This window comes from Diplotaxodon limnothrissa, linkage group LG4, assembly GCF_057381915.1.
Source record: "Diplotaxodon limnothrissa isolate DT_005_m linkage group LG4, D_limnothrissa_male_GT1.1, whole genome shotgun sequence".
Classification (NCBI taxonomy): domain Eukaryota; kingdom Metazoa; phylum Chordata; class Actinopteri; order Cichliformes; family Cichlidae; genus Diplotaxodon; species Diplotaxodon limnothrissa.
The window spans coordinates 23,455,162-23,464,659 of NC_140599.1; the positions used below are offsets into that span (position 1 = coordinate 23,455,162).

General features: G+C 41.3%; 1 protein-coding gene across 2 annotated transcripts; it reads left to right on the top strand.

Annotated features, from left to right (window-relative positions):
* Window positions 1–6,059: 6,059 nt before the first annotated feature.
* tnfsf14a (TNF superfamily member 14a) lies at window positions 6,060–8,112 on the top strand. Of its 2 annotated transcripts, XM_085352585.1 has the most exons (4): window positions 6,060–6,254; window positions 7,350–7,383; window positions 7,472–7,537; window positions 7,682–8,112. In XM_085352585.1, the coding sequence occupies exons 1-4, from the start codon at window positions 6,060–6,062 to the stop codon at window positions 8,071–8,073; spliced, it is 687 nt and encodes a 228-aa protein (XP_085208711.1). In that variant the 3' UTR covers window positions 8,074–8,112. The 2 variants fall into 2 exon arrangements, with proteins under 2 accessions (XP_085208711.1, XP_085208712.1); XM_085352586.1 differs by lacking the exon at window positions 7,350–7,383 and having other exon boundaries at window positions 6,060–6,249; window positions 7,454–7,537.
* The last annotated feature ends 1,386 nt before the right edge of the window (window positions 8,113–9,498 follow it).

The following is a 9,498-nucleotide window of genomic DNA, read 5'->3' on the forward strand; positions in this document are numbered from 1 at the left end:
CAAAGGGCCCTTACTTTGATGACCTGGAATGTAAAAGGCCTTAACCATCCAATCAAAAAAAAGAAGATCATGACATTTATCAAATCAAAAAAAGTTGACATTGTCTTTCTTCAAGAGACTCACTTGTCTCCCCAAGAGTCAGATAAACTTTGCCGGGATTGGGTGGGTCAGGTATTTTTTTCGTGTGGCAGCAGTCAGAGTAGGGGTGTCGCAATTTTAATTCATAAGCAGTTACAGTTTAAATGCTCCCGGATGGTTAAGGATGAAGATGGGCGGACATTGCTACTCTTGGCTGAGATTCAAGGCCATAGGATGATTTTAAGCAATGTCTATGCACCAAACATCGACGACCCCACCTTCTTTGGAAACTTGGAATGCAAAATTAGTGATATGGGCGACTACCCAATCCTGATAGCAGGGGACTTCAATTTAGTCATGGATGATATACTGGATCGAAGCACTCCCTCACAGCGACACTCTAGATCAGCTTCGGTCGCTATAAAAATGTGTAGGACCTTGGGCTTGGTGGACGTATGGAGAGTATTCAACCCATCCGCAAGAGATTACACCTTTTATTCTGCCCCCCACAACACTCTGTCAAGAATAGATTATTTTCTTGTGTCAAATTCTATCATGCCCTCAGCAATGTCCTGCTCTATTGGTAGTATACACGTTTCTGACCACGCCCCGGTGCTCCTACATCTGAGCTCATTTGGTACCCCCCCCAAGTCTCCCAGATGGAGGCTAAACTCAAGCCTTTTACATGATCCCAACTTTTTCCACTCCTTGAGAGAGCAGATCAATTCTTATATAGAAATCAACCTCTCTACAGCTCCCAGTGCGGGTGTAGCATGGGAAGCTTTGAAAGCTTTTATTAGAGGGTTCATCATCCAGCATGCCTCATATAGGAAAAGAACTGCTCTGTCCAAGCAGATAGACCTGGAGAGGAAGATTGCCATAGCTGAAGCCGCTTTTAAGGCAGACATGAGCTCGGCAAATCTGACCCACCTAACTAGACTTAAATATGAGTTTAACTCAATTTTGACTCAGAAAATGGAGTTTTCTCTATTTCGGGCTAGGCAGAAATTCTTCGAAGATGGAGATAAACCTGGCAAACTGCTTGCAAGATATATTAAACAAAAAGAAGCTCAGACTATCATAGCAGCAATTAGAGCACAGGATGGCACTATGGTGTCAAAACCCTCTGAAGTGAATGAAGCCTTCAGAGATTTCTATATGCAACTCTACTCCTCAGAAATACAAGCAAACTCTCAGGAAATTAACAGTTTTCTCTCCCCCCTCAACCTCCCAACTCTCTCTAGGACACAGGTGGACTCCCTGGACGCCCCAATTTCAAAGGAAGAGATCTTAAGGGTAATCAAAAATCTCCCAATTGACAAGGCCCCTGGGTTGGATGGGTTTACAGCAGAGTTTTACAGGAACTTTGCAGAGGAGCTCTCCCCTTTACTCCTGCAAATGTTTGAGGAAGCCCTGGATAAGGGCAGCCTACCACCAACACTGTCAGAGGCACTTATTTCCCTTGTCTTAAAGAAAAACAAAGACCCGCTTGACTGTAAGAGTTACAGGCCAATAAGCTTGATCAATTGTGATTGCAAAATTTTAGCCAAGTTACTAGCAACCAGATTAGATAAGGTCATGACTTACTTAATACACCCCGACCAAGTTGGCTTTATTCGGACTCGCTGCTCTGCCGATAATATTAGACGCCTAATTGATATTATGTGGGCAACCCAGAATAAATCCCCTACGGGGGACTTTTCTCCAGCTATAGCCCTCTCCCTAGATGCAGAGAAAGCATTCGACAGGGTGGAGTGGCGTTTTCTATTTTGTGTAATGGAAGCATTTGGCTTTGGCCCAAAATTCATAAGGTGGGTCAAACTTCTCTACAACAATCCGAGACCATCAATACTAACGAACCGTATTATATCACAGTCCTTCGACCTCCACAGGGGTACAAGACAGGGCTGCCCACTGAGTCCTCTGCTTTTTGCTTTAGCTTTAGAGCCTCTGGCAGCGACAATACGTAGAGACCCTGATTTTCCAGGTATCCAGGTCCACAATAATAACCACAAATTGATGCTCTATGCTGATGACGCCCTGGTCCTAATATCACAGCCAGAACGATCTCTACCTGCTCTCTTGAGAATTATTAACCAGTTCTCTAATATATCAGGATATAGAGTAAATTGGTCAAAGTCTGAAGCGCTCCCTCTGACAGCCTTCTGCCCCAAAACCCTGTTCCAGCCAGGGGATTTCAGCTGGCCTCAGACTGGTTTTAAATACTTAGGCATTACATTCCCCCGTTTGTTACACAACATAGTCCAGGCTAATTTTGAACCTCTATTGGACAAGTTCAGAACCGACATAATTAGATGGTCCCCTTTGTTCCTCACCCTTTGGGGTAAAGTTAACATCATCAAAATGAATTGTGCTCCAAAATTTAATTACCTACTACAAACACTCCCGCTAAAAATCCCATCAAAATATTTCCATCAATTTGACAGATTATGCAACCAATTCATATGGAATAACAGACGCCCTAGAATAAAGCTTAAAAAGCTACAGCAACCAGTGGAGTCGGGTGGCCTGGGGGTCCCAAATCTACTATTTTACCATTATGCTTTCAGTCTGAGACACATGGTTCACTGGGCTCTCCCTCCAGAACGAGCCCCCCCATGGCTTAGTCTGGAGAGTACTTTGTGCTCACCACTCCCTCCGATGCACATTTTAACCACCAAGCTCCCACCAGATATACAAACCCACCCCATTCTTTCTTTCCTGCAGACGGTCTGGAAGAAGGTGGCCTTGCTACTAAATTTTAACTCCCACCTTCACACTGAGGCTTCCATATGGCTCAATCCCAAACTCTGCATTAATAAATCGCTGTTTTTCTGGAGACTGTGGGTCCAGAGAGGGATACTTGTTCTCGGAGACCTGTATCAGGGGAGGATTCTCAAGTCCTTCAACGACCTTAAAGCACAGTTTCAGTTGCCACAAAGTCAGTTTTGGAGGTACTTGCAGCTACGGCACTTATTGCTCAAAACCTTTGGTTCCTCCTCCACACCACCTCCAAATATTGAATATCTCAGCTACATCAAAAAAATCTTTGGGGGGGGTCGTGAAGTCTCTAAATATTACTCAATGCTTGTTACGGGCACGAGTAAAGGACTACCTGCCCTCCGGTTAGCTTGGGAATCTGACCTTGGTGTGGCTTTTACAGATCAGGAATGGACTGCAATGTTGCAGAATAGTAAAAAGGTGTCCAGGGAACTTAGAACGAGACTAATCCAATTCAAATTACTACACCGAATTTACTGGTCGCCACACAGACTGTATAGGGCGAACCTCATTCAGTCCCCTGAATGCTGGAGATGTCAGACTGGGGTAGGCACATTGACCCATATGATTTGGAGCTGTCCTAAAACCCAAATCTTTTGGACTGAGATACATGACTTTATCAAATCAACCATACGATGGGATATTCCTTTTTCACCAAGACTATTTGTGTTGGGAGACCCATCACTCCTTAACTATGCTCCACCTAAGGCTGCTGAGTGGGTACAGACTGCATTGATGCTGGGGCGCAAACTCATTATCTCCCAGTGGAAGGCCCCCTCCACCCCACCTGTCTCTGTATGGCATATTCAACTAGGGAGACTCGCTGCACTAGAACAACTCTCATACAGGCTCCTGAATAAAGTGGAGAGTTTCCATCTGAAGTGGGATCCATATCTGTCCAGAATAAAACGAACAGACTAGACCCTAGAGTGGGATAGTCATTGGAATTCTGAAGAAGCACTCTCAGGGATGTCAGAGTGTGGCATGCAGTAAGACCCACATAGTCAAAGGCTGGCTGTTTTTGTTTCTTTTTTTTCTTTTTTCCTTTTTTGTTTGTTGTTGTTTTTGTTTTTCTTTCCATGCTTTTGTTTATCTCTTGCTTTGTTTGCCCCCCCCTCATTTTGGTTTGGTATTCTCTACTGTTCTGCTGCTATGCTGATGTTTTTTTTATGCGATGTAATCTGTCTCCGCAGTGGACTGTAGTGTTCTAAAAAGTACAATAAAATATTAATCATAAAAAAAAAAACTGAGTTTTAACCTTCTTGGATCTTCTAAATGGTGAATATTGATACATTTAATGTACTCCGTTCATTCCATCCATTAAGCTTCTCTCTGGACATGTCCAAACCATCTCAGCCCTGTCTCTCTAACTCTGTCATAGCAGGTCTCACTGTCATCTTGTAAACCTTCCCTTCCATTGTTGCCGCTATCCTTCTGTCAAGAATCATCCCTGACACTCATCTACACCCACTCCACCCCCTAAGGGTGGGTGGTGGAGTGGGAAGGTGGTGCTTCCAATGACATTTAACAAAAATTGAAGTAGGTAAATAACTGAAAGAAATTCCACTATTAAATCCATATCTTAAAAAAAAAGAAGCTTTGTGTGGCCTTCAGAAAAAATATTTTTTGTACCTATGAGACTGGCAAGAATTTAAAAGAATCCCTAAATTATTTTAGGTAAAATAAGTATAGTCTTAAAAAAGCGATGTCGATTTTTCAAAAACTAGTCCACCACATCATCCCAAGAACAAACTGTTTGATGCAAGAACCCTAAAGTGCCATTACAGGAACTGTAGGTCAGGTATGAGGGTTAGAGTGCATGCATCTCGAATCAACCAGAGATTGCACATTTGACCTACATTGCAAAACCGTTGCAGCTGTTTAGAGCAAAACAGCAGTTTGCAATGACCTTACAGGTCGTTTGCAATATTGTGCTCTGGAGACACAAATCAAAGTTAGAGTTGTTCAGCAGCACTAACAGCAGACCAACCAAGGACAGCTTTGCCACATACTGATGGAAACTTTATTGTGTTGTGGTTGTTTGTTTCCTGGGGGATAAACGGCTCTCTGCCATTGCCATTCAGCTTTGAATTCATTCTGCATTCTGCTTAACATGAAGCCATCTGTGCCAAAGCTGAGTGGACTTTTAAGACAGCGATGGCCCTTTACACCAAGGAACGACTTAAGAAGGAATCACTCAAAAAGAAGAAGTGAAGTGGAAAGTTAAGTCAAAGGCAAGATTGAAATGACATGTTCTTGCATTTTACGCTAAGACTATGTCACAGATTGGTGGAAAATTACACCTATACATTTTTTTAATTAAATAATTTCCCCTGTGTTCAAGTATAAAATGTTTATCTGTAGGGAAAGCGTCCAACAAATTGCATTGGGTGTGCATATTTTTTTCCCCATGACTGTTATCACCCTCATGTAGAAGCTAAACGACTTTTTCCTGCTAACCAATGGGATGCTAACTGTTTACTAATTAGATGCTAGTGAAGATAATGAAAAATTATATTAACCAGTGCTACGTATTACCAGCACTGACTGGATGGAATATGCATACTGTTTAAACCTCAAAATACTTTCTCGTAAAATAACCAAGCCTTGGGAGAAAATATATACATTTTAAACCCATTACTTAAGGTGGCTTGTGACCTTTTAGGGTCTTTCACAAATGTGCTTAAAGTGACAAAGGACATGTGTGTACAACTTTGGTCTGTTACTGTAACTGTCAGACCAAAGAGAGTGTTAACGAGGGAGGAAGTGGGACTGGAGACATTCTGCACTGCTGCTGCACTGAAGTGGGAGGGTGTAAATGGGGAGGTCAGAATGCATTGCTCTGGGTCTTCCACTCACTGAATGTCGCCTTCAACCGTGACACTTCAAAAACGATTTATTGACTACACTGGAAAGAGTGACATAACCTCGGAGTATCCTTTGGGTGCGTGCAGTTCAAGTGCACGTTGGAAGCTCTCAAAGGTGCTTTGGTGATACATCTCAAGACTTCTGTCTCTGATTGCTGGTAAGTTTGCTCCACTTGAACCAACCAGAAGTAAGCCCACCCATTCTGAAACTTCTTCACACTTGCCTGTCTCTCAGGTCTCTCTGTCTTTACTGTCTTTTTGAAGTAGCAGCAGCTACTTCAGTGAGAGCGCCTCACTGAATTCTTTTCCATTTACAGAAAAAACCCAGAAAGTATGGAGAAGATTAAATATCCCTCTGTGTGTGTGGTGGACACCCATGCCACAAGGCCTCCAGTGCCCCCCAGGCTGATCCAGGTGCGAAAAAAGACCGGGGTGGCTCAGATCCTGCTCTTCATGCTGGTGAGCGTGGCGCTGTGCGGCATGGTCATAGAAGCATGCTTCATCTATGGACTCTACCAGGCCGAACATGTAAGTATCACCATTTCTGTACCTTTTGCAATTTCATTCTATGATTTATTATTAGCTCATTGTCTCGGTAGATCTTTTTTCCATTAAATATCTGTTTCAACGCCTCTGAATCTCGCTTTCATTGTAAGAGTTTATTCATTGTTTACCACAGTGTTCTCACTTCCAGTTTTCTTTTCGTACTTTTTCACAGTATTCTCCTACATATTTTCTGTCAGTCATTTTAATAACACTTTCACTCAATCAGAAGTATTTGTAATCAGAAATGCGTTTGGTTAAAGGTCACAGCAGATTGCTACAGGTCTTGATTTTCTTTAAACCTGAGTTTTTGTTTTATATCATTGATATTGTCATAATTAAACATGTAGATGCATAAATAGGCATAAAAATGTAGATCACTTTGAGCTGTGTGTGAGAAAGTTATTAAAAATGTAAATTTCCACAACAGAATAGAATAGAATAACAGTTTGACTTAGAGAAGATCCTATTGCAGAGATTCTTTATGCAATATGTATGTCTGGGTATCTGGAAGGGTTTGTGACGCAAACACAGGGGCTCTTGTGATAGAAATTCTGCTGAGATGAATTTATTTTCAGTAAAAACTGCTGATCATGAATTTATTTCACTATTATGGGGAAGAGGGCCAAGCACACATGGAGAAGTACTCTAAAGTCCAGCTCATTTACGGACAACTTTAATGACGTGCATGTGGGGAGGGGGCAGACATACTTTCTGAGGCGGTGGACGTACAGAGTCAGTTTCCTGTACAGCACTGATGCACTGTGTAGCTGTCACGTATTATAGAACAGAATAACAGCAGTGGCATTTTTGAGTGTGTGCACAGTGTACAAACAAGGGATGATGGCAAAAAGGAAGTGGTCTACTTCCGGTATCATGATAGCAATCTACTTTCTTCTGTCCTACCATGCTCTGCAGAAAAACAATGCCTGTTACAATTACATTTTAATATTGTTAAACTTCTATTTTCACAACTTTGTTATCCACAAGAGCCGATTGCATCTACGCATCTACATGTGCACGCTCAAAAATGCAAATGCACATTAAAAATACATTAACCCTCTTTCGTTTTCGTTGCAGACCGACTCAGAATCGATCTCTAAGCTCATCGGAGGTGAGTCTCAGCAAATTCATACACAGATGACAAGCACCTTCCGTTTACTTATTCCACACTAGATAAATAATGTTTCGTCCTCTCACAGTTACAACTGCCACTGAACAACCCAGTTATGGTATTCCTCCCTCCAAACCGGTTGCACATCTGACAGGTAAAAACAGCATTTCCCTAACTGCCAGAAACATAATGTTTCAGTTATTACCAAGATGCATAATTAAGTACATATTGCTCTTCACAGTGTGATGTTTGCACTTTATTTTATTAGAATGATTACATTTGTTCTTATATTTTTCAGATGGACAAGATGTAGCTCATGCAAAAAACAAAATGGCATGGAGCATGAATGCAGACCCTCTCCTCTATGAAATGACCTACAAAGACAGAGAGCTTAAAATTGAGAAAGAGGGTTATTACTATGTCTATTCCAAGGTTTTCTTCTCAGACAGCAACGGATTTCAGCATCGTATTAGCATGCATACTGACAGGTATTCAGGGAATATCACCCTCCTGCAGTCCAGGAAATATCCTTCACATTCAAAAGTCAGTCAAAAAACACAATCCAACAGTTACCTGGGTGGAGTGTTTCACCTTTATAAGGATGATGGTATTTTTGTGGACGTGAGTGACACTGCAAAAATTGTACGCCACAAACCCTCTGAGAATGTCTTTGGTGCCTATATGATATAGATGCCACATAAAGGCTCTAAATGAGAGTAAATTAAAACCTATAAGTCCTCTCAGGGGTTTGTGATTCTCTTTGACATGAAAAAGCAGGTCCGTAACCGCAAGGAAGGCAAGTGTCAAATCCTCTTTGTGCCTTTGCACGTTGCAAAGTGCAGGGCTGTGCTGCCAGCTTTGTTTCTGCAGATGTAACTCTCAATTTTGTTTTATAAGTGTAACGAACAGTCGGACAACAGGGAAATTTGATATGCTTATATGCTTGTGTATTTGCTTTAAAACAAAACTTTGATTGTTAAAATATGATTTCTAACAGTTCATTTCTAATATATATATACATATTTCACAGATTGAACTTCAGATTGTTGCTGAGTGTTCATACTAATATCAAAAATAAGACTGTAACCTTTCTTTTTCCTACTTGCTGTAACACGTACAGCACACTATTTATGAATTTGTTTTTTATTATTAAAGAAAAAAGCTCATTTTTCTGTATTTATATACATTAAGTCATACAGTGCAATGAAATAAACACATAATAATTTAAAAGACCTGTTTGGTTTGGTCTTTTTTGTTAGCCATGCACAGTAAGGGAAGTGTATTCACTTCCTGCCGTGAAAGGTGAGACCGTGATACAGGCTCAGTGGTCTCTGTATTAAAAATGTTGTCGCCCACTCAGTCCAACCACACAGCAGTTACTGGAGGAACTTTTTTTTCAATACCACAATGGCCCAAAAAGTAAAGTGTCATCATGTCAGCTTCTTCTCACCTGAATGTATACTGGCAGCAACATTATTTAAGGTTTAAAGGTTTAAAGTGGATGTGAAAAATGTCAACGTCTTCATTGTTGGTTTACTTTTCTATTTACTACTTTTTTTCAGTAGATTACATCGTTTCTTTTCAAGTCACATCTCGGCACAACGTGCAACCATGACAAGGTCTGTGCGAACGAGAAGCTCTTTGAAGCTTTTTTTTTTTCCCCCTTTTTTGTATGTCCCATGCAGTCACTGTTATACTTTCCCTTCATCTATGTGTGTTCGAAGAAGACACCCACAGAGTTGTATATTTGTAAACTGAAAAGGAAGTGGTAGTGGGGGCTGCCGGGGGGAGGGGGGTGATAGCAGCAGATTGCTTGGCTGACTCACTTTCCAACCCCAGACCCAGAGAGAAATGGCTGGTGAAAATGAAGCAACATGTGTGTGTGTGAGTGTATGTGAATGAATATGTGTATGTGCATGTATGTGTTTCTATGGGTGGGTGTGTAGGCTGAGTGATTTCTCTAATTAATTTTCCCTCAGCCAAGTATGGATTACTCAAATTGGGAAAACACACTTGAGAGCTGAAAGTGTAACTCCAGTCCAGAGTTTAGTTATCCATGAGCTGAATGATGTTTTCTCAAGTCTTCTGGTCTTTTAATAACACATGTGTGAGTCA